The sequence below is a fragment of the Equus przewalskii genome, chromosome 16 (assembly GCF_037783145.1).
Source record: "Equus przewalskii isolate Varuska chromosome 16, EquPr2, whole genome shotgun sequence".
Classification (NCBI taxonomy): Eukaryota; Metazoa; Chordata; class Mammalia; order Perissodactyla; family Equidae; genus Equus; species Equus przewalskii.
The window spans coordinates 50,105,732-50,131,716 of NC_091846.1; the positions used below are offsets into that span (position 1 = coordinate 50,105,732).

Here is a 25,985-nt window from a genome sequence, read left to right on the forward strand (position 1 = left end):
AGTCAAACATGTCATTTCTAATTTTTTCCCTTGGCAACCCACCTCGTGAAGCCCAGCTCCTGTCTAGACTAAGGACAGGGGCAGGCATAGAAATTAAAATTGTTCCATACCTTGCATGTTCAAAAGCATCTTTACCTTCCCTCAGACATGACTGATGGTTGAGCCAGGGTTAGTGAACATCATTGTCCCTTTGAATTTTGAAGGCATTGTTCTGTTATTTTCCACGCCAGTATTGCTTTTGAAAGATCCAATGCCACTCTGCCTGATCTTTGGTTCGTAAAGTGTCTTTGCTCTCTGGAAGCTTTACTGTCTCTTTATTATCTGTGTTCTGATTTGGAAAATTATACCTTGGTGTGAATCTTTTTGCATTCATTGTGTTGAGCACTCAGTGTGTGTTCTGTCAATCTGAAAATGTCTGTCTGTGGGGTAGAGGAATTCTCCTTATAAGATTTCTTAGGAAATTTCTTCCACTCTGCTTGAATGCCTATGAGATACTGGATTTCCCGGATGGATCCTTTAATTTTATTTTAAATCACCTATTTTCTCTCTCTCTCTTTTTCCTATTTTCTGGGGACCTCTTCAACCTGATCTTCTAACTGCTCTGACTTTCTTTTCATTGCTGCTATCTTATTTTTAACTTATAAAAATTCTCTCTTGTCCTCTGAGTTATTAAAAAAATAGAATACTGATGTTTAATGTAAACAATTTTCTTCTCTTATCCCTCTTCGAAATATTAATTACAGGGCCAGCCGGGTGGCGTAGTGGTTAAGTTCGTGTGCTCCACTTTGGCAGTCTGGGGTTCATGGGTTCGGAGCCTGGGAGTGGACCTACACACTGCTCATCAAGCCATGCGGCAGTGGCATCCTACATACGAGGTGGAGGAAGACTAGCATAGATGTTAGCTCAGAAACAACATTCCTCAAGCAAAAAGAGGAAGGTTGGCAACAGATGTTAGCTCATGGCCAATCTTCCTCACCAAAAAAAATAATAATAATAATAATAACTAATGAATTACATTTTCTTAGAGTATCTTCTGTTCTCAACACTCTTTTTATCCAAAGTTTCTTTTACTATTATTATTATTATATTATTATTGATTTGGAGGACCTCCATCTTTCATGTTAGCCTAGTGATACTTGGCTGTACACTTATTTTTAAGAGTAAGCTACAAAAAAATTGATAGGAAGCTTGATGTGAGTGAATACGGTTTGATGTTAGTGAGCTCATGTCAGAACGATTACACTAAGTTTAGCAGTTTCATTGAAGGACCCTCCCAAGTGTCTGCATCTGTGGGTCTTTTTTCACTCTTTCTCCAAAGAAGAATCTGCCAGTCTTTTTCAGAGAAGCTATAATAAGCCTCCCTGTCAGTGTACTGGGAACTCTGTGAGGATTAAGAAACTTCGTCATCAATACAGAGACTTTCACTTAATCTCCGTTTCAGCCTACCTCCTCAATTCCACTCTCCATCGTGCCTGGTTTCCCGTGACCTGTCTGGCTCAATTTCTTTAGACTGCAAACCTAACTCTTAGGGGTATGAGAAAAGCGCAGTTGCCTAGTTGGGAAGGGTGGAGGAAGTGCCCTGGGGTGCACTACCTTTTCATTATACACATTTTCTAACTGATTTTTAGCTCTTCCCCTCACCACCCCTCTCCACGTACCCATTATTTCCAATTCCAATCCTATCTGGAGTTTTAGTTGGAAATCTTTCTAAGATTTAGAAAGATTTATTTTCTTAGAAAATACTTTCTAAGGACATTAGCCTCTTGAGGAACTTAAATTTAAGCTTTCCCTAATTTCTATCTTCCAAAAATGTCCTGTTCTTAAAAGTTTACACTTAAAAAGAAAATTTCTTTATTATAATCTTAGTGGAGACTGGGGAGGGAGCAGAAATTAACCAGTGTCTTCAACATGGCTCTATTTCTCTCACGCTTTCCACCAAGGTGCTGAAGTTTCAGGGAAACCCAGTGCTACAATAAGAAGTCTCAGATAGACTCCCCTTTTTCTCTCCTATTGATTTTCTCTCCCCAACACAGTGGCAGGACCTAGAGAAATGAGACTTCCTTAATCTGAGGATTCCATGTAATTCACTAATTCTGGGACATCTTAGCCATTATTTCAAATGTTCCCTCTCCAGAAATCTATTTTTGCCTTGTGGAACTCATATTGTACTGATTACATTAGACTTCCTCATGCTCTACCCATGTTTCTCATTTTATCTTTCATATTTCTCTGTCTCTCTGTGCAGCACTCTGAACAATTCTTCCTCTTTATCTCTCAGTTCACTATTTCTTTCTTCAACTATATTATCCCCTGGTTAACTCATCCTTTAAGTCTCTAATTGTTATTATTTGGTTTTTCATTTCTAGGAGTTCAATTTGGTTCGCTTTCTGATCTGATTACTTTTTATATTCTTATTCCTTAATCATACTTTTGACACTTTGTTTTATTACTTTAACCTTCTTAAATATACATATACACACACACACATAAATTTTACGTTCTATATCAAATAATTTCAATGTATAAAGACTTCGCAGGATTGATTCTACTATAATCAATACTGGTTCCTACTGACTCTCAACGATGGTGCCTTTTTCCATGTGCTTTTTGTTTGTGAGCTCAGATGCAGCAGTGTTTTGTCTGTGGAAAGCCTCTGAAGTCTGGAGTTCATCCCTCCAGAAAGGATTTTCATCTCCTTCAACAAGGTCCCTCACAGTATTACCATCCTTACCCTACTGTAAACTCTCAAATTAAGCTTTTTGGAACAAAATAGGTAATATACATTTGGACCCCAGAATGATTTGAGATCTTATGATTATACATTTTCAGGGAAGACTTTTCTCTCACTTTTCTCTCTCCATGCTTAGCCTGGCCAAGAGAGTTTTATGAAATGAAGTTGGTAGGTGGGATGGGGCCAAATCATGAAGAACATTGTAAGCTGTGTTAAGATAGCGGGCTTTAATGTGGTGTTTGGGCTGCAGCTGGGGATGCAGTGATGGGGCAGGTCTATCGAGAACCTCAGCGGTTGATCGAGGGGAGCTAGCAGTTGAGTGCAGCCTAGTGCTTGAGTATAATACTGCAGTCAGACAGATATGCATTCAAGTTCTGTCTCCGTTATCTGACAGCTCTCTATAACTATACTAAATTTCTTTAAGCCTTCGATATTCCACTCTTACCTCCAGGCTGTGACACATGGATACCAAGAACATTCTTCCTCCACACCCCCAACGCTAACACCTCCACTCTCTGGATTAATTTCAAATCATCATTTAGACCTCACCTCATATCCTCAGGTATAAGTCTACACAAAAACAAATCACACGCATGCCTAAAATAAGCTCATGTGTTTCTGGTCACTATGGTATCTGAATCTTTGTGTTACTTTCTTAAAACTTAAAAAGTATTTGTATATTTTAAGCATATATTTAAATTAAAATTTTGCCAAATCCTCAAAGAACAGTGTAGAACAGTTTGAAAACCACTGCATTAGAGGAACTTCAAAATAATTAAGGATCAAAAACAGGGAAAAGAGGATTTTAAGAAGAGCATAAAGAGGAAACAGACTAAGAACAGAAATCTGGAGTAAGGTGACTATTCATGTTTGACAAGCAGAGTTCAACATTGCTGAATAAGTCACAGAAAATGACCCAAATACTCCTTTTGCTGTCTTTGACCTGCTAATAACAGGATTGAGGCAGCCCTTTCACCTGTTCTGGAGGTTGTCAAAGCAGCCAGAGAAGAGCACATAATAGAGACTTAAAACTGAAACTTTTTACTCAATTTCCAGAACATTGCAAAAGAATTAAATCAAGTTGCCTATAAGGAGCATTATATTTCCCAGCACTAACAATGATGAAGAGTTTATTCCACAATTGGACGTTAAAAGCTTAAAATGTTATATGCAGGCCCAGCCCCATGGCTGAGTGGTTAAAGTTCCATGCACTCTGCTTTGGCTGCCTGGGTTCGTGGGTTTGGATCCCGGGTGTGGACCTACTCCACTCTCCAGCCACACTATGGTGGTGTCCCACATACAAAATAGAGGAAGACTGGCAGAGATGTTAGCTCAGGGCTAATCTTCCTCAAGCAGAGAAAAAAAAGAGGATTGGCAATGGATGTTAGCTTACGGTGAGTCTTCCTCAGCAAAAAAAAAAAAAAAGAAAAGAAAAGTTATATGCAAAGCTGAAGTAGCTCAGAAATAAAATTCAAGAAAACTATAATCAACAATCAAAAATATAGAATGATATCATACTCTTCTTTCAACAGAGAAGAGATGTTTAGAAACTATGAAGGAATTCCATATTTGAAAATTCAGGGCAAGATGGGAGATGTGGGAGGGCAGAGAACAAACTAATGCACAGAAAGAGGAAGCTATGGTACTGACACAAAGACCAGGCTAAAGATTTAGGGTTTTGCCAAATTTCATTTTATTACCTTCAATGCTACAGAGTTAAACACACATGTAGCTTAGTTTGAATACTGTAGATTATTTATATATCAACCTTGGACAGATCAAACCACTATACTGAATGAGAAAAAGCAGGGAATTCCTACTCACAGAAATTGAGATGAAATTGCAACTTGGCATCTTATAACTTTCTAAGCAGCTGTAAATATGAAATACCTGAATAGTTTGGCAAGCATGGCTGCCATTGTTGGTGAGGATAGCAGAGATGGCCTGAAGTGTCCTTCCTGTTTCTCCCCAAGAAGCCACCAGACTAAAGAGGCAAGCACAGGAAAGTGCTGTCAGAGACTGTCCCGTGCTGTCATTCATCCCAGTACTCCGAACAGTGATTTCCAAAAGGAGCTGGAAAAGAGACTCTGTGGATAAAACAGAACTCAATTATATTCATTTGACATACAGAACATTTTATGTGTATATTTATTTATACCTTGCCTCATTATGAAAAAATATTTAAGGCAGCTGGGACACTTTGCATTAGATCCTATCTAGTACCTTTTTTCCCCCAAAGTTAGAATATTTATATAAAAAGGACCTTAGAGAACATCTAGTCCTTAATTTTTCTAAATGAAGACATGGAATCTCTCCAAATTCATTTAAAAGAAACCTGCCTTGGGGCTGGCCCTGTGGCTGAGTGGTTAAAGTTCACAGGTTCAGATCTGCGTGCAGACCTACTCCACTCATCAGCCATGATGTGGTAGCAACGCACTTACAAAGCAGAGGAACTGGCACAGATGTTAGTTCAGGGCTAATCTTCCTCAAGCAAAAAAAGGAAAAAAAAAAAGAGGATTGGCAATGGATGCTAGCTCAGGGTGAATCTTCCTCACAGAAAAAAAAAAAAAAAAAAGGAAGAAACCTGCCTTGAGGCATTCACATATTCAAGAAATATCCTATCAAGTAACAGAGTATTCATTGCACTTATTTTACCTTTTAGACTGGGAAGAATAGACGCTTCTTAAAATGTTAAGTGTCCAGAAAATTAAGTGTTTATTTGGAAAACAACAACAGAATACACAAAACACATGCTATACTTTGTTTTAATAGAAAATTGGCTGTATTGCTAACATAACAGCAGTTCACATTGTGGAGGGAGTACGTATGTAATTGATTTTATAGCCTAGAAAAACCTCCAAGTCAACAGGATGGATATTCTCCTCCTGTAATGGATAATGAAATTGAGACACAGGGAGGTTAAAAGACTGTCCCTAAATCATAAAGCCATTTAGTATCAAAACCAGAAAAATAACACGTGAATTTTCCATGGCCATCAGAAGTCTCCACACAAAAGTCCTTGAACAACTTCTCCCAAGACTGAATCAAAAGACTTCTGGCTATTTCCTCTGTAGAAGAGAAGGTGGATTTGAAAACGCTTAGCGAGAAAAGGAAAGAAACAGTCAGAAAAAGAGACAGAAAACGTGAGAAAGATGAAGAAAGGGAGAGGTAAAGGGGAAGGAAGGAGGAGAACAAGAGAAAGAGTATTGCAATTCTCTGAAAACTAAAAGGCCATCTGTGGTTTATTGGTTAACTCACAGAAACCTAGGCTCTCTCTACCTACTCCTCATCTTCCATATCTAATCCCCAATTATGTTCTATCAATTTCCCTTCCTAATTAACTCTTCCACTTTCTCTATCTCATCACCATCTTCCCAATTCATCCTGTCTATCACCATCTCTGAACTGGACTACTAAAAAGTGTTCATAAATTAACCTCTACCATTCACTTTTGCTCCCTTAGAGCCAAAGAGAACTTTTAAACCAAAACTCTGGTTTTCTACTTAAAATCCATTCACTCCTTTGTTAATTCCTTCCTGTTTCTCCTCCTCCTTTTTATTATCCCTCCCTTTCTTCACTTGTCTATACATCCTTCAGTCTTTCCTTTTTTCCATGTAACCGTCTCTCTGCCTTTCCTTCCCCCCATCCTTTCATTTATCCCTCTGTTAGTCCATCTTTCCTTCTATTATTATCCTTTTGCCCATTTCTTTTCATTATTCAGCAAATATTTACTGAATTGTTCCTGTACATAAGGAACTATTCTAAGTTGGGGTAATACATTGGCAAACAAGACAAAGAATGTCTCTGCCACCAAAAAACTTAGATTCGAGTGGAAGAAAAGAGTATAAGGGCTATATAATAAAGAATATTTTTTAAGCATAAGGAGATAGAGAGTGACTTTCCACTCCTCCTAGAGCCATAACCAGACTCCTTGTACATGGCCTATAAAGCTCCACACGATCTGGTCCATGTCTCTTTCCTCATATATGGCAAAGCCCTCCCTCTCTTCACTTTCCACATTCTAGCCATACAGTCTTCTTTCAGTCATTCTCCTTCTTGACCCAGAGCCTTACTGCATGCTGTCCTTTCTGACTAGAAACTTAGTTAAGTCCTTCCTACTCATCCTTCAAATCTCAAATGTCACATCTTCAGGGAAGCCTGGTATAGACTCTCAGAACTCCCTCTACTTTCCCCCACACTATTTATCCACATTTACAATCATACATGTGTCCAACTATCTGATCCTAGGTCCCATGATAACAGCGACAATGTCTGTATTGATCACCCCTGAATTATACGCTCCTAGCACAGAACACAGGAGGTGCTATTACATTTAAGTGAATACTTGAGAACAGATATTCTAACTTTAAGTTGAATAGAAAGATAAGATATAAGGGAGTAATTTTTCTTTTTGGTGAGGAATATTGGCCCTGAGCTAACATCTGTTGCCAACCTTCCTCTCTTTGGTCGACAAAGACAGTCCCTGAGCTACCGTCTATGCCAATCTTCCTCTACTTTGTATATGGGACGCTGCCACATCATGGCTTGATGAGTAGTGTGTAGGTCTGCACCCAGGATCTGAACCTGCGAACCCTGGGCCACTGAAGTGGAGCATAGAAACTTAACCACTATGCCACTGGGCTGGCCCCGATTTTTTTTAACTAGATAATTTATAAATCACAGTCCATTTGCAAAGAGAAGAAGCTTGGTGTACAATAATCATCAAGTTATTCTGACAGTAAGAGTAACACATATATACATAGATTTTCATGAATGTCATAAAAAAACAAAGCTGAAAAAAGTGTAAGTAATGTGATTATGATATTAGATCAAAGGAAAAAAGCAGAGACAGATTTCAATAGAAATTTAGTTTTAAAGAACCAAATTATTTATATTTGTGCTAATTAAACGAAATAAAAAATATGAAGTTATGGTAAATCCCTCAATAGAAAAATGTCAAAGCAGTGAAGAGATCAGAAGCAAGCACTGAAAGGATAGAAGAGAGAGACCAAAGACAGTATAGCATTTGAAACTGTTAAGAAAATAAAAATGAACAAATTCATCAGATGAAAGTTTTGATAGAAGATGATTAAGATAAAGCACACATTATAATTTCAAAAATCAGTATTAAGAACAAGATCTACTTTGAAAAGAATAAATGGGAGGTAGCATTTATGTACAGATGGATACAAAAGAAAGCATCTAACAACAGATAGAAGACAAAAGAATGGTAGAAGATGTAGGAGGACAGCAATGATTCAGCACATTTTTCAAAGTAAGAAATAGGATATACAGGTTTTAGTGGATATTTTAAATATTTCAATTATTTGGTAATTGACAGACCAGAGCTAAGAATAGCTAGCAAGATATTCTCAAATAAAATTAACTAATTAATTAAATAAAATCTTCAGTAAAAAGCCACGAAGCCAATTATCATAATAGTATCTGATACAGTGCATCACAATAGTAATCTGATCACTGGTGCCACCAGTAACAATAACCAGCAAGGTGTCTGCTTCTTGCAGCAGCATTTAATAACATGGGGGGTGAGTGAGGGGAGTTGTTTTAAAAACTCCTCAGCTTGTTTTCACGGCCAGCACTCCCCTTCTCCACTAAAACAAAACAACAAAAAAATCAAACACAAAAACTAATCACTATACATGGCCCAAAATCCCCCCCATCTCACATGTAATTAGGTTCTCACATGTGGGTCGAATAAAATCCAAATAGCCAGTAGAGAAAAAAGATCAAACTCCAGTCCAGACCAGCAGCATGGGCATCACCCTGAAACTCAGGCCAAATGCAAATTCTTGGGCCCCACCCCCAATCTACCAAATCAGACACTCCACAGGTAGGGCCCACAGGACTCTGATACAAGCTAATGCTTGAGATTTAGAAAACTCTTGACTCTTTGAAGGCCCATGGTTATTAGCATCAGAGAAAAGCAATTAGGCAATTTCACAATTGTGCTTTCACCTCTATTTCTGTTCCTTAAGAGTTCCTATCTCACTTACAGAATTATATGGTGAACCTAGGTCACTGGCACAAAAGGCAGGCATTCATAAAATTCAAACACACTTTACAAAAAGCAAACATTTTTACTTAATGGAAGTTGCTACTAATTCAGAAGCTTGAACTATAACAAAAATATTATTTATTTATGATGAATACAAAAGAAATGCTCTCTCAGTTTAGAACCTAATTGTGCTGTTTGGGATTGGTAGCATTTGTTCCCCTTTTTTGCTACTTTTTTAACTCTCCAAAGTAACATGTAAAATTAGAGAAAGTCAATGTTAGCTATTTTGGCCAAAGGTTTAATAAGAACAATTTAAGTTAACAGTGACTATCAGGCTTGAGGATTATTTGTGAGTTCCAAGGATTTATCTTTTGCTTTTTCCCCATCAACACAATAATCAAAAGATGCCTGCACATGAACTATAACTCTTAATCCATTACTCCAGTGGAACATAGCAAAATCACTTAAAATGTATATCCCTGCTGTTTCAGCAACATAATTAAACAAAGACTGCATTCCAGGCGGTTGTAGGAGCTTCATAAAAGAAGCTCTTTACATTTAAAGCCTTCATTCAATGTGCCTGAGGGCTTACCTAGGACCTCAGGTGGCTCTGATTGGAGGCCTTCTGGCTGCTGACCCTGAAGCACATTAAGCAGGGCTTGGAGACTCCGGAGGCACAGTGATGGATGGGAAAATCGTGTCTCCTTGATCAATTCAAAAACTTCACAAAGTCCAACCTCAATGATCTATTTAAGATAAAAAAAAAAGAATTACACTTTATAACATGTAAGCAAATAACACTTCTCAGGCAGTTTAATTGGTGCAGCTTACTTCCATGGCAAATGATTAATGTTGCAATATTTAAATGAGAAAAACAAAAATCAACACATAAAAAAAGAAAAAAATCAAGTGTGTTTAATTTGAAGATTTAGAAAACCGTCTAGTTACATGGAAGGTTTAAAAATGGTGGCATTGTTTAAAAAGTAGTTTTAGTATAATGAAGCCATAATAAAACATCATGAAAACTGTTTATAACAGGGATGATACTAGATTGCATTCACCCAGAAAAAATAAATTGTATTAATTTACAAAGTTAATTTGGTTGTACTCAAGTAAAAATCAGCACTCTTCTGTTAAGTCATGTTAACTGTGACTTACGATCAGAAAAAAAGTCAATATAGCACATATGGTGAAAAGATTCAAAAAGGAGCTTTTCACATTAGCCTTTCCTATAATGGTACAATCACCATAATATTACTTATAGATGGTGCCCCTTTTTCTTACAGGATTTATCACAAAAAGAATTAATAACTGCCTACCTAAAAGATCATGGCTACTTTTACTTTAGTTATCTTACCATTCCTCATCAGGACCAAGAAAAATCTGACTCAGTATCTAGCAAAAGATAGATAAATCTGTAACTCAAGACAGAGGAAATGTGAGGAACTGGTATAAACAAGGAGATACTCAAGAGGACTGACAGAACAACAGACAATGAAATTCTCTCTCTCAGGCTATGCCAACATTTTGAGAACCCGATGTATAAGATCTTTTCAGGAGATATTAAATTATTTGGACAAGTAACAGAAAAAGTTAAAACAAGACTAATTATTAGAAATGCATCAAAGCATTAATTCTATTAGATGTAACAGTAGAAGAATATTCTCTCTGTTGAGATTTGTGCATTGATTTATATATTAAATAAATATTTCTTAAGTATTTATTTGGTCACCTTCCTACAGGAGATATAAAGACATACCAGACTCTGTCCTCTCAGAGTTTATAATCTAACAGGGTAAATGAGCCTTGCACGTAATTCTTATCCAGTCCAGACCTCTGTTAAAGCATTTATTATGTTATAGCACAACTGACTATTTTTGTTTCTGTTTTTCTAACTAAACTGTGGTCTCCTTGTGGACAAGGAGCATGTCTTTAGCTTAATATCTTCCATGACTAGCCCAGTGCCAGGCACATGATAGGCAGACAATAAACATTTAATTACTCTCTCAGTTGTGTGCTAAAAACCACTGCAACTCCGAAATAAATTTTCCAGACAAGGGTCAAATCAATTGCAGGCAAGTCAGCTGCAGTTATGATTACCATCTGCAAAGTTTCTCATTAATACAGATATGACTGAGAAGTCAAAATAACTAGCAGGATAGTCTTTAGAAAAGTTATCTAAAATCCTAGCAGACTTGATTATAGCTAAGATTACAGAAGTGCTTGTATAGTTTCAATTGATTAAACGCATTAAGCAATGAAAATTTTCCATTTGACATAGTTTCTTTTCTTAGAATAGACTAGAAAATAACAATATGGTGTCCAAGATTTCCATCTGCTTATGTACTTACAGGAAATAAATCTGAAGTCAAGGATCTCCTAAGTACAAAACATGAGGCTCTATTCTCAGGCCAATGGGAGACTATTAGGTCCCAAGAGTCTTTAAGATTGCTTACTCTACTACTATTAATCATGACTTTTTATAATTCAAAGAAGATTCTTCACAAATGACATTTCTGGCTAGCGTTTGTTTGTTGTAAGATTCCTACAGTAATAGAGAAAGTATTGAATCTTGCAAAAACAGTAAAGCTACTTACTGAACAGGTTCCTGAGTTGTCTCTCTGCTAAGTTTAAGGTGCAATAACAAAAGTATGACAATAGGCACCTCAGGACGGCTGCCTAAGAACAGGACACTAGCTAGTTTACTGAGAGGTACCCACAAAACATTGTCATAATGATCAGGACAAAGAATTACCCATCTGTCTAGGTCAACCACTGTGGATTCTCACTAATCCTCTATCTTAATTCACTGTAGGTTTTTTTTTAATAAGGAGGAAAACTAATTTATTTCCAGAATAGTGATATATATTCAATATACAACAAAATAAAAATCAACCTCAAGTTTTCCAATCATATTTATTATTGAGCAGAGGAACAAAACATGTTGTGAAGTAAGCATTTTTTTCTGAGAGTATTTTGGCTGACAGTACTTTACCATAGGCATGAACTTTGAAATTGCACTTTACACTACGAAGCGTATCTTATAGTCACTGAGAACAGACTATACTTTCTCCTCCCTCAATATTAGGAAGGAAAAGTATAAGGAGAAAAAATATAGTACTGCAAATACTGTATGATTTCATTTGTGCAGAAATAAATATACTCAATGTGTGCATATAAAAATGTTTATAGTGGGTATTTTTTGGTTAATAGAATTTTAGAAATGATTTCCAGTTTTTAATTTCTATTTCCTTTTTATAAAAATGTTCTGCATTTTTCAAATTATCTATAACGAATATGTACTGTCTTTATAATTAGCAAAAATAAGTTAATAAATGTGACTTTTAAATAGAATAGTTCATTATAATAATAAGATAACACTCTAAGATTCAATATTTTCAATAAGAAGCTATAACTAACTACCCAACACATGGTCTTCCACTTACCTTCAGAAAATAGTCTTTTGTAAATTTACTGAATTTTACCTTTACTGTTGCCTTCAAATAATTAAATCCTGAGGGCTCTCTACTATACTTGAAGGAACACAAAACCCAAATAACTACCTGATACAGCCAGTCCAATGTCACTGCTGGGGAAACTGAGATAAAAACATACGTGGCCAAAGAACATAACAACATAATGAGTCTTTCAAGGTTTTACTTTGCTCTCGTTAATTCGTTATTTCCAAAGGTGACTTAATTTCACTAACAAGTGTGAACATAAAGTTTAGTTACACTACATTTAGATTTAATAATAATTAACTCTTGGGGCTGGCCCCGTGGCCGAGTGGTTAAGTTCGCGCGCTCCGCTGCAGGCGGCCCAGTGTTTCGTTAGTTCGAATCCTGGGCGCGGACATGGCACTGCTCATCAGACCACGCTGAGGCAGTGTCCCACATGCCACAACTAGAAGGACCCACAACGAAGAACATAAAACTATGTACTGGGGGGCTTTGGGGAGAAAAAGGAAAAAAATAAAATCTTTAAAAAACAAACTAATAATAATCAATTCTTTGCTATTAGAAATTATATCTTGTTCTATTAAAAAGTCCTAGAATCAATACTAATACTTTCAGAATACATTTGAAAAAGCTCAAGAGGAAACCAAAAGTAATTTATATGTTACTACAGAATGAAGTGTACTGTCTTTTTAAACTTTTTGTATAAAGTAAATACTTGGTAGAGACAACACTTACAAATAATAAAAAATAAAAATCTAGAGGGGAGCAAGAGGAAGGGAGGAGGAAGAGACGACAGCAAAGGCAGCAGAGGAGGTAGGGGAAGAAGGGGAGGAAGAAGAATTCTGCTTCTCAGAAGATTTGGGTGGGAAATGTCGAAGTTCCTATCCTCTAAACACAACAAATTTATCTACAACTACTACCATCTTCTTCCCTTCTCTTCATACTCAGAGGAAAAAGTGTTCTTACAACTTTTCAAAGCTAATTTAATTTTTAAACAATGCTCTTGATCCCATCCTCCATTCCATTTCTAACAGAATTGTTTCAACTTCTGCCACCACACTGTAATAACTCCAAAGTCTCTACTTCTAGCTGGGACCTTTCTTTTGAACTTCAGCCCTACAAGGTGTACACTGGACACTTCACAGCTACCTCAAACTCTGTACAGCCAGAACTAAACTTGATCATCATGCCAACAAAGCACTGTTTCTCCTCCAGTTCTCCCTTTCTGTAAACAGCATCATCACCCAGAAACTTTGAAAATATGTTTAGATTCCATCTTCTCTTTCAGCCTTCATATACAACTCATTACCAACTCCTGTCAATTCTGCTTCCTTAACATTTCTTGTACGCCAAACACTGCCATACCCTAATTCCACCCCTCACTAACACTTCCTGGACAACTGCAGAAACTGCCCAACTGGTCCCTCTGCTCTAATCACACCACCCTCTAGCGGACTTGCCTTACTGGCACCCGAGTAACTTTACTAAAATACAAGTTTGATCAAACTCTTTTGCTTAAGATCTTCAGGAGTTCCAATTCATAGACAAAATCTGAAAATGGCCGCATAGCATATGAGGCCCTTCATGATCCAGCTCCTGCTCTCTGCCTCTTGCCCTATTCAGCCATTCCACTCTAGCCAAAATAGACAACTCACACTTTATGATGATCCTGTTCCCTCTGCCTGCCAGTGCATCTGCAGTCAGTCTGCATCTCTACCCCACCGTGTCCCACTATGCCCAGCACACCCCTATCAATGCTCAAGGCACTCCACAAGCCTGCTATACCAGGGAGACATAACTTTCTTGAGGGTAGGGACTGTGTCTCATCATTTTGTTCTCAGGGCCTAATAAAACGCTTGCGATAGACTCAAAAGGAATTTACTGAATTAAGAAGCAAATAAATGAGTCTATCTAGGTCTACATCTTTTAACAAAATATGTGGCATTACTAGCCCCGAATAAGACTGAACGGGAAGTATGAATCCTAAATACTATTAAAAAAAATCACATAGCGATAAAATCTGGAATACTTCAGAGGATCTGGAAATTAGATAGTGAAAGACAGTTTGAGCTGGGCAAAAACTGTGCTTTGGATAAAAAATATAATATAGAAGCATTTATGTGGGGTTAAGAAAGTCCTTTTAGTCAATGATTATTGACCCACACAAACCAAAAACCAAAAAAACCTGACAAGCAAGGTCTACATAATAGTCAAATTCAATTTAACTTTTAAAATTCAGGATGGGAAAAACTGAAATTGTGTCAAAATGATATTTCAACAACAAATAAAAATTGTCTTAATTACATGAGAGAAAAGAGTAGGAGAGAAAGAAACCTCAGGAGAGAAGGAAAGCGACAGCCACACACTTGGGAGGAGCAAGAGAGGAACAACAAAGAGAAGGAAGGAACTGACGTGAAAGAGTGGCATCTGGAGCAGAAGCATGGAAATGGTCAAAAGGAAAAGAAAAATGCCAACATTTCTCACCTGTCCTCAAATTCCCAACACCTCAAACCCTAAAGGCCTCAGCTCTTCCTCTATGTCAATCCTTCACGTCATGCAAACGGCTCCCACAAACATCCCCTCAAAGTTTCCTTCCCCACCCAGGCCCCAACCCAGAGCATTCTAACTGCCTCTGCACAAAGGCATCTCCTCACTCACTTCTTCCTCTCTCGTTCATCTCGTTCATCGCATGATCTCTCTGACTGTCGAGAAGTTTCATTTCCTTGGATACAAAATATTTTTTAATAAACTCATGAGTTCCTTGAAAAGTAACTCAAATTCATCTGCATCCGCACATTTCTTTGTTTGGACCTAACGTGATACTTGTAACTATAGCTATCATTCATTAAGCACGCACGCATTTGACGTTTATTACCTCACTGAATCCTCACTACAACTCTATCAGGTAGATATTATCCCCATTTCGCAGATGACAAAACTGAGGCACAGAGAGATCAAATAACTTTCCTAGCATCACACAGCTAATATTTTTACCAATGAGTGTTTGAACCCAGGCAGTCTGACTCCACTACCCATGTTCTTAATCACTATATCCTGTTTCCTGATGGGTCAGTACTTGATGGAAAACTCAATATTAATCAGTTGGGCCAACTAATTTTATTTTAACTTTCTTTGAAAGATCCCCTTTTGACTCTGTTAATCATGATAAAAAAAAAAAGTCTTAAGAATGCCTGATATTTTATTTCTTTAATACTCATTTATCCTGATGTTTTGAAACAGTCTTAAGAATCAGTTATTCTTGATTGTGCAGTATCTGAAGTTAAACTGGTTTACTGTTCAAAATCTGCAAACCTGTATGAATGATTTCTCTGGGTTTTTATTTTTCTTCCCAATACTGAACTTAAGCTGGGCAATTACAGTAGTATACTGTGACTCACTCACATTACAGAATGGAATTCTTACCAAAGTACACTACCTAAGTCCTACAGCCTCATATCCTAAACTTAACAATATATGTTCCTCAACCTCCCCTAATTAAACATAAGAAATTAGAATAAGAGATCATGACCTCTACCTGAAGGGGTATACATGGAAAAGATGAGCTTGTTTGTTTTAAGTTGAAGAAAGAAGCTAGTAGAGAAGTACAGCTAAGGACACTGGAGAGAAAAGGACTAAGGGAAAGAGAAGGGTCCCAAGAAGAGGAGATAAGGACATTTGAAGATGGTTGATTAGAAGGCTGAGAAAGTTCAGAAAACTTCTATTACCCCAAGAAATAGGAAGCAAGTTATCTACTGAGAATAAGGTGAGAAAAACTTGACAGTAATGATTAAGGACAGTGGTGCACTTAGGAACAGCCACCATGAAATGTGCAAAAGAAATGAGAGTAGGAACATAGTTTCTATCCTGGCTGCTATTTCCAAACAGTAAAAATATAGTCATGTGTTGCTTAAAGACGGGAAGAAATGTGTCGTTAGGTGAGTTCATTGTTGTGCAAACATCATAGAGCGTACTGCTCACAAACCGAGATGGTACAGCCTACTACACACCTAGGCTATACGGTCCTAATCTATGGGACCACCATCATATATGGTCCATCATTGACCAAAACATCATTATGTGGCACATGACGGTATTTACGTGGTACCTCATGTATGTGTGTAAATATATATATATATAAGTTTTCAAAGCATAGTTTAAGATATCAATTTGGTAAAAAGGCAATCTACATGAATCCTTTATGATAAAGGAAATAATTTAAAATGTCTCTATTTAGAAAAAAGCAATATACATAAATCACTTATGATAAAGGTACCATTTTAAAAATATGTATATTTTCACATAATCTTTTGTTAGAAATACTAACTACACCTACTACACAGAAAAAATATATTATGTATGAAAGAATATTATAGTCTTGAAATATATCAATACATAAATAGAACAGTTCCTTAATACCTTAAGAACAGTTTGTTGTACTACAATATATGTTTCTGTAACTTCAATTAGCTTATATGCCCCTGTTAAATAACAGAGTGACATCAGAACAATGGAGAAGTTTTGCTGGTTCGCATGTAATTTTTTTCCTAGGCAAGGGAAGCCAGAATAGCATGAGTACAAAATAACTTTAGGCAGAAAAGGCAAAAGCTCTCAGCTCAGCTCCTGCACAGCCAGGAGCCCTTCTAGTTATATTTCAAGAAAAACTAAAATGTATACCTGTACACAAGGCTCCCTCCCCAGAGGGGAGTACCCCCCCGCTTCCCATGGCGCTTGGTTTGTAGTAACTTACACTTCCTCTTGTGCCCACCTTAATGGCAGCCCACTGGCTCAGAGCTCTATGCCCATCTGCAAAGGCTCAACACCCACAGAAGACCATTTCCACTCTACTGTTTTTGTACATTTTTAACAGCCCCTGCAACAGACTCCAACCCACTGATCTCCCTGCCTGAGCTTTCCAAGCACTCCCCACTGAGTTACCAGTTATTGACTCTTAGCACTCCAGTTATCAAGTTGCACAGAGTTTCCTGGTCTGCCCCAAACCTATTTTTACACATAAGCCCTGTTATTTTTAGAGGACAATTTTATAAAAAGCAAGGTATTTTAGCAATGCAAATATATGTATTATAGCCAAAACACCTGTAGGTTATGCATCTAAGCGGAATTTAGTGACTTACCTTTGGAAGCTTGATAGGGGGCTCTTTGGATTCCTCCTCTTCATCACTATCTGATTCTCCACTCTGCACAGAGTTCTTAGATGCAGCTGCCAATGATGTTTCCTTTTTCTGCCATTCCAGAACGCAGTGGCGTACATTGCAATAAATATTGAATGCAGAAGGATTGCTATGTAGTTTGATATCTGGTATGATTACTGTATTCTCCAAGTTTTCGGACTAAAATACAAGATATAATATTTCAATTTCATATTCCTTTCTATCATCGATTCTCATTTTAAATAAAAAATTGAAGATTAGACATGCTAGATGATTTGATTTGCAGAAGTCACATACATAAGAGGCATAGCAAAGAAAATCTAAGTCTATTGACTCAACTTATAGTACCCTTTCTACTACACTTCACCACTTTCTGAGTAACACAGCAATAACCAACTTGACAAGGGGTGGAAAGCAGCAGGGAAAGAACTTAACAGGAATACACTTTTACCCCTTGTTAGGAATAAAGCCAACAAAGCTTAACTGCTGGAGTATTGAAGGATATTAATTTGGTGCTTTTCTACGGACACCAGATGTATTGCAGAGTCTCAATGATGTACTACAAATGTTGAATTACATTTTGATTCTTTTAAAAGTAGATATAAGGATTTAAAAAGAAAATAGGGATTTTAAAAAACCCTTAATTTTAATCAATTCTTCTAATTTCATTCTCATTCAAGTAACTGTAATGCCAAGAAAACTGCAGATTGTAGACATACGCTTTCCTAAAGCATATGCTTTTCCTAAAGCTTTTTGTATGAATACAAAGAAAAGATATTTCACAACTAAAGGCACATGAAAAGATTTCACATCATTAGTCATTAGAGAAAAGCAAGCTAAAATCACAGTGAGATACCCCTATATACCTAATAGAATGATTAAAATTTTAAAAGCTAGCAAACAATACCATGTGTTTGCAAAGATGTAAAACAATTGGATTTCTCCATACACTACTGCTGGAACAGTAAAATGGAATAATCACTTTGGAAAACAGTTTTCACAATTTCTTAAAAAGTGAAACATTCATCTACCATGCCACCTGTGAGGAAAGAGTTAACACTGTAGGTATGCTTGCTTATTCCTTATCTTTCTCCAAGGGAACCATGCTCGACCCTTGACCAACCCTTGGGAATGTGGTCTTTAGAGCGTCCCTTAAGTTAGTTATCGATGATTTTGTTATACACCTGGAACAATGGACCACGCCTCCTGGCTTGTCCGATTACTTTGCACAAACATCAAGATGGATGACGTGCACCTGAGTTTCACTTGCCATGGCTGGCTACATAGCAGGATATGCCCTTGAGAAGATAAAAGTCTCGGATCCTAAGACTCAAGAGGGCTTCCCTGGGCAGAAACATTCCACACATATCCCAATAGTTCACTGCCAGAGAGAAAGCATGTCCTGTATGCTCAGACAAGGAAGGACTGGGAAGCCTACACCATAACTCCCTAGACATCACCAATACATTTCTTTCTTGCTCCCTACTTTTGTTGGAATAAATCTTAGCCATTAGTATAAATTGCTTTTAAGTCTTTTGAGTTCTGTGGCAAATCATAGAAGGAAATACTACCTAATCATTCCACTCCCAAGTATTTACGCCCCCAAAAAAGCAAAAACATATATCCACACAGAGCAGCAATGTTCACAGCAGCTTCATTTGCAATGGCCAAAACCTGGAAACACTGAAATGTCCATTAGCAAGTGAATGATTAACAAATCAATGGGACACTAATCAAGAAAAACAATGGAATGATCTGTTAACATATACAACTACACGGACGCAACTCAAAATCACTATGCTGAGGGGAAAAAAAACAGACACAAAAGAGTATACACTGTATGATTACATTTATATGACATTCTAGAAAGTGAAAATTAATCTATAGTGACAGAAAGAACATCTGTGATTGCTTAGAGCCAGGACGATACAGAGAGATGGAATGCAGCAGAGGATGAGGAAACCCCTGGGGATGATAGAAATTTTCTGAATCTTGATTGTATCTTTCAAAACGTACTGAATTATACACTTAAAATCCCTGTGTCAGGTTCTGCTATTAAGGCTCCTAACTTAAGACAGACAAATTTGGTAGCAGGATACTGAGGGAGTTTCCCATGTGACACATTTGATTTCTCCTGTAAGAAGGTAAAGTCATTTGCAGGAGGGCAGGATTTATCAGAAGTGTGAGGACAGTGGCAAAGGTCTGAAATAGTCACAGGAGAAAATGGGAGAACCATTTGACCAGAAAAAATAAGAACACAGCCTGGCTTCTATAGAAGGTCCATTTGAGATTGGTGATCATGAACGTGTACTGGTATCAACTAACTTGTTTAACTCCCTTTAGTAGCACATGGTACTCACCTGCAGAGAAAGAAAAAACCTGCTGGATTCGTATAGGATAGAGTTTTGTCAGATGAGTGTAACAAATACACATGAGGGAAAAGAAGATGAGATAGGCAGAATAATAGCCTCTAAAAATGTCTTCCCCCTAATCCCTGAAACCTGTGAATGCTACCTTACATGGCAGAAGTCACCCTGCAGTTGTGATTAAATTAAGGATCTTGAGATGGGGAGGTTATTTTGGATTATCTGGGTGGGCCCAAAGTAATCCCAAGGGCCTTATAAATGAGAAAGGGTAGCAGGACAGTCAGAGAATAAGCAGTAACAACAGAAAAGTGTCAGTCATGCAGCATGAGAAGACAACCAACCACCGGCAGCTTCAAAGATGGAAGGGGGCACAACCCAAGGAATGCAGGCAGCTTCTAGAAGCTGGAAAAGGCAGGCAAATAAATTCTCTCCTTCAGCCTCCAGCCCAGTGACACCCATTGTGGTCTTCAGATTTCCAGAACTGTAAGATAATTTATGTTGTTTTAAGCCATCAAGTTTGTGTAATTTGTTACAGTAGCTATAGAGAACTACTACAGAAGATTAAGCAAGAGTTTTTCTAAAAAGACTGTGGTATGTAAGTTGGCTGAGAAGGAAGTTAAATGAAGGAGATGGCTCGTGGATGAGGTCAATGAGAGAATAAAGGAGGAGATAAAGAAAACAGCTAAATGGCTTTTTAACTTTTTTGCTGAAAAGAAACGCTTGTTTTTAAATATATGAAAAAAACCCCACTGGCATTTCTTAAATAAATTTTTAAAAAAGAAAGTAGATGGAAAATAGTCCAAAAACAGTAATAGAGGGCAAGGAGACTCACGACACCACTTTACCACTTTTACATGCTCATCAGGAGCAGGAAATGTTTCTTACTCATCTTTCTATCCCAAATACCTAGCATAATACCTACACACAGTCGGCGTGCAATTAAAGTTTGAGGAATAACTGAATAAGTTTTTTTATATCACTTATCACAAGCTGCTTCTAAAAAGCAGATACAAAACCTGAGGAAAAGAGAAGAAAAATGAATTACTAAGGGCACAAAGCTAGTTAGAGATGGAACTGAAGGGGATGAAAGACTTGTACTTCCCACCTCTTCCTGGATATCATATGCCACCACTTTTAGGGAAATCAACAAAGGAAACCTTAAAAGAACTTAAAAAGACCTTCAACATTCTCATACTCTGACTTTGCACATAGCCCCAAAAAGTGGAAAGGGGTAAAGGTTGGAAATCTGAATGACTATGTATTTGTTAAAGGTTTTTATATATTAAGTATATTAAGAATGTTCTCCAGTTCCCTCTTCTCTCCCAAAAGCAGAAGTAATAAGAGGTGATGTAGTGAATACATATTATTTATCCATGCACCCAGTAACATTTTCCTTAGGGTAACCACTCTTCTCCCATTCCACATGGCCTGCTCATCAGGGTGCTCACCTACCACCCATCAATGGATTATAACATAACTCAGTCTAACCGATCAAAGATGCCATCTCCAAGCCAAAGTGAACGGTGCAGGTCAACCAAAAATCATATCCAAGACTTTCTGCTGGAATTAGTAGAGAGATTGCCTCTTGTTCAAAGAAAATGAAGTTAGAGTTGCCAGTAGCCTTAGTCCTCAGCCACAGGCAATAAGCCTGCACAGAGAAGAAAGCAGAAGCAAGAGACGAAGACATAAATTTGATGACATTACTTAATTCCTGGATCCAGCCATGTCGCAAGATAGACCCACCAAATAAATTCTACCCCCTATCCTTTTATTTTATTTTTTTGATTTACTACTTTAAAGTATATTTCTCTCAGTTAAAATTGCAAGAACACTAATTAAAGGACTGGAAACAATTGTCTCTAGAAGTTAAATATGATATACAGGCCAAGCTAAGCTATTGTTTCTTTAACCAAAAGTGGAGCTGTTCGAAATCATAGTTATGACTCCTCTCTTCCTGTCTAGGCTTCTAAGTACTGTACAAAAGAAAAGAGACTCTTTTAGACTAAATGGGATCTGGCCCCTCCAAATGTTTAAGAAAAAACTAGACAGATTTTATAGAGAAGATTTCTGTACTAGGTGGAAAAAAGAGATCCTTGATCTCTAAAGTCCCACCTAACTCAAATATTCTATATTGCCTTTTCATTTGCACAGCCACCGACAGTTGAAAGCAGCTCAGAACAATACAGATGCACCAAGATTCTCCCTAATCCATGACATATGCATAGGCATATGATGAACCCAAATCCAAGTCTCAACACCCAAGACGATTTCACTCAGTTTCTAGTACATGTAATCAGAGTGAAAAAGAGAAGAGACATGAACATGTCCCCCCAAAGAAGTGATCGAAGGTATGAAGAACAAATAATAAATAATTTTCAACACCCAGATGTTAACTTCCAGGCTACTGGTCAAGAAATACCCAAAAGATGAAACTAAACAGTGTAACCAAATAAGGGTCTTTTAAAAAATTACTTTAGCACACAGAAATGAAATGGTTTGTTAATTATACTCATACTTTTTTAATCTTGGCATTTTTATTCTAATTACTATACGGAAAAAGTCCTTATTCCCCATAAATTGCCAGCAGTTTTACCTTGCTTCTTGTCTTCACTTTTGATTTGCTCTTCTGTTTTCTTTTCAATTTCTTCTTATTTAAAATTTTCTTATTTCTAAAAAGGTAAAAAAAAAAGTGGAAAAAATAATTATAAAAGTTCATATTAGGACATACAAAGCTACTAAAAATAGGTACTTCCAAAGCAGACACTAGAGTAGTTCTTCCACAAACTTTCTTCCTTTGAAACAATATACTCTACATGTACATATAAGACATTAAAATATAACATAGCTATTGAGATGATACAATACTGGAAGAAAATATACATTAAATGACCGAAAACTGTTTGAACTTCTGCAAATAGTTTTATAAAATTTAAAAAGGCATAAAATGAACTTTTTAAAACTTTATTTAACAGTGAAGATGCTAATAAATATCAGCTTTGTTCCCTTCCCAGAAAAATCTGCTCTTTGCAGTAGTGCGGGCTACAGTGCAAAAAGGATCAGGAGTCCAATTTTACTAAATTACTATAAGAAAATCCCAAGTCACACATTTCTCATATCCAGCAGCCAGTTTTTCATCACCTCACAACCCTAAGACCGGATTGTTTTTTAAGCAAAAGGAAGCCCCTGAATGATTTTCAGAAAGAGAAAAAAATACATGGCAAAGAATAAGAATCTACTGGAAGAAATAAGAGTCAAGGAAAATAGCTTATTTTACTTGCATTTCAGTTAATATTTTTTTATGTCGACCATGCTGAGGTGCACACTGCTAGGTACTAAAGACACAAGATGAAAAAGATAGTTCTTGCCCTCAAGGAGCTCAGAGACTTGACTGAAAAGCATAGTTTAATGATCTAGCAAGAGGATGCTACTACTATAATAAAGACAAAATGTGAGGAGGAGAAGGAGGAGGAGAAGGAAGGGATTCTAGATGCAACAGAGGTCAAGTCCTTAACACTTTGGGTAACTAATTTGGTGGAAGCTGTAACCAAAAAAAAGTTGTGAGCCTAGGTCACCTGGAGGTAGGGATGCCAATCACAAAAATAGGGAAGTGAAGGGGAAGAATCAGTTTGCGAAAGGAAAAAATGGGTTCGATTTTGAAGTTGTTTGAGGCCAAGACACTAAAATGTCAACAAGACAGACACGACCAAGCATATGAAAATTCCTTCAGCATCACCCCCTAAACCAAAATCATCACAAAATCTTGTCAAGTATACCCTGTAAATAGTTCTTAAATCTGTCTACATCATCTCTACTTCTGCTATGCTAATCATCTAAGTTACCACCACCTCTTGCCTGGACAGCTGCGAAAGCTACTTAACTCATTTCTGCCCCTTCAATCTGTTCTTCACATAGGAACGCAAGCCGAGTTTTTAAAACACAAATCTGAGTAATTCCCCCACTTAAAACTCTACTAATAACTTCTCAATTCCGTTAGGCTAAAGTCCAAAAGCACTGACATGGTTTAAAAGATCCTCGACCAAGATTTGACCTCTGCCAGCCTCTCCTGCCTCATTTTGCATCCCTCTCTAACTTACCATACTCCAGCCACAGGACACTCCTTCAGTTGTTTGAATCTGCTAAGCACCTTAGGGGCTTTCACAAAGGTTCTCCCCTGCCTGGAATTCTCTCCCACATCTTCTCCTGCTAACCACTACTTATCTTTGATGTCCAAGTGTAAGTGTCACTTACTCAGGAATGTCTCAGACTGGGTTGGTTTCTCTAACATACACTCATTCATTTTACACTTGTGTTTCATTGTCTAATCTACAACTGTTCAGTATGTACAGGATTATTGGTTTAATGTATCACTCCCTCACCAAGCTGTAAACTCCAAGAGTACAGAGGCCATGTCTTTCTTGCTCACTGCTGTGGCCTCTTTGCCCAGAAAAGTGCATGTAACAAAGTACTCAATACTATTTTGAGAGAAAGAGAAAGTAAGAGGAAGGAGAGAGGAAGGGGAGAAAAGAAGGAAGTTCAGAAGCTACAAGCCTTACCCAGAGAGTAAAATAAGCAAAGGACCAAGGATAGGTCCATAGATACACCAAAACATTTAAAAGATATCTAGCCAGAAATATTCATTAAGCTGTTATCCATGGGATTATCTTAAGCAGATTTTGGTGCAAAGGAGGTAATGGAAACCATGCATGTGGATGAGATTTCCCCGGGACAGTATGCTAAAAGAGTAAAGAGAAAGAGAGTGATTAATAGTATCAAATGCTACACATGAACAGATGTACCTGCTCACATAATCTATTCAACTATGAGCATTGTGAGAGCACGAAGAATGTCTATTTCAACTCTGTATGTTCAGCACCTGCATCAGTCTTTGACACATCAAGGATGTTGAAGAAATATCAGATGAAGAAACAAGTTAATAAAAAGCAATGAGTATTTCTCGTGTACGGTTAGGAAACCAACCTCCCTTTATACTAAAGTTTACTTGAGTGAAATCGGTTGTTTCAGTAACGAATATTTAACTGCTAAAAGGTTATCCCCATCTATACAATTTAGAAAAACATTAAGGTTCACTCAAAACCAATCTTCAGAGAAGCAGAATATATAAATACAGATTAAGATAATTTCCTGAAGTCAGTGAAGTGATCACAGACTTAAATTTTCACAAGTATACACCAATACTTTTTGTCTGTTTTGTTTAATGGACCTTTAAAGTTCAAACGACTGTATATTTATTCCTAAAATACTTCTTTCTGTGCATTTCGCATTTAATTAGTCATAGCAATTTTAATGAATCTGGACCCACTAATTCCTGAATATAGACCAGGTGAAGAATCAGCTTTCCTCAAATAACCACAAATTGATGTTACCATGATTTTTGTTGATTTGCCTTGTTTTAGAAGTAGGTTGTCAAAAAGAGCCAGTAATAAGTTAAAAATCATATGAAGAAAACCTATATTCAACATCAGAAAACAAAAACGCTATTTGTTAGTAACAGAACATCCCATTATATGACTGCATTTAAGAACTAAGCTTAAAAAAACTTTTCATGATATCTGAGGATGGACAGATAAACGAAAAACTCTAGAAACCAGTCTTAACACATTAATAAGTCACCTTGGAATTTCTGATAATTTAGGACTTTAAATCCTAAATCAAACAGGAGCTTAATGAAAAATGTCTGGAATTGGTCCTGTAAGATTTTTAGTCTTTTCACAAAAAGAACCTCCCACCCATGATATTTGAAAGAATTATGAGTGGTAATGAAAGGCAAAGACTATTAACACACTTTATACAATTATTTTAAAATATTTACTTTAAAAATTCCAAAGAAGTTTTCTTAATAGCTACCACTGTTTAAGGAAAACAAAATACTTCTGCAGTACAAGAACAAACAAATTTTGCAAGTTGTTCCACGATACAGATCATTAGTTTCTCTATCAGCTCATTACTGAGTCTGTTTTCTAACAAAACAATAATTAGTCATAACTTAATTTAAAAACCTTTCTCACTCTGAATCTGTTTCTCCATTTGTAAAATAACAAGATGAAGGAAATTATCTGTGAGGTTCTTTTAACTCTAAAATGCTAGGATTTTAATAAGTCCAAATTCAAAGAACTTCTGGAATAAGAGGGTTTCAAGTCTTTTGTTTTCCCTGAGTAATGAGAAATGAAAAAATTCCTGAGTCCATGGTCTAAGGCAAAAGTAGGAAAGTTTTTTTTTCTGGAAAGG

At 37.0% G+C, this 25,985-nt stretch overlaps 1 protein-coding gene across 29 annotated transcripts in view; it reads right to left on the reverse strand.

Moving 5' to 3' along the window:
- The window catches only part of MYCBP2 (MYC binding protein 2), a 256,174-nt gene that overhangs the window by 205,789 nt on the left and 24,400 nt on the right, over nt 1-25,985 (reverse strand). For all 29 annotated transcript variants that reach the window (XM_070578977.1, XM_070578975.1, XM_070578971.1 and 26 more), the window contains exons 2-5: nt 22,333-22,408; nt 17,338-17,553; nt 9,340-9,493; nt 4,622-4,818 (exon numbers count right to left, since the gene is read on the reverse strand). In XM_070578977.1, coding sequence (XP_070435078.1) covers nt 4,622-4,818; nt 9,340-9,493; nt 17,338-17,553; nt 22,333-22,408 — 643 coding nt within the window. The remainder of the gene's footprint in view (nt 1-4,621; nt 4,819-9,339; nt 9,494-17,337; nt 17,554-22,332; nt 22,409-25,985) is intronic.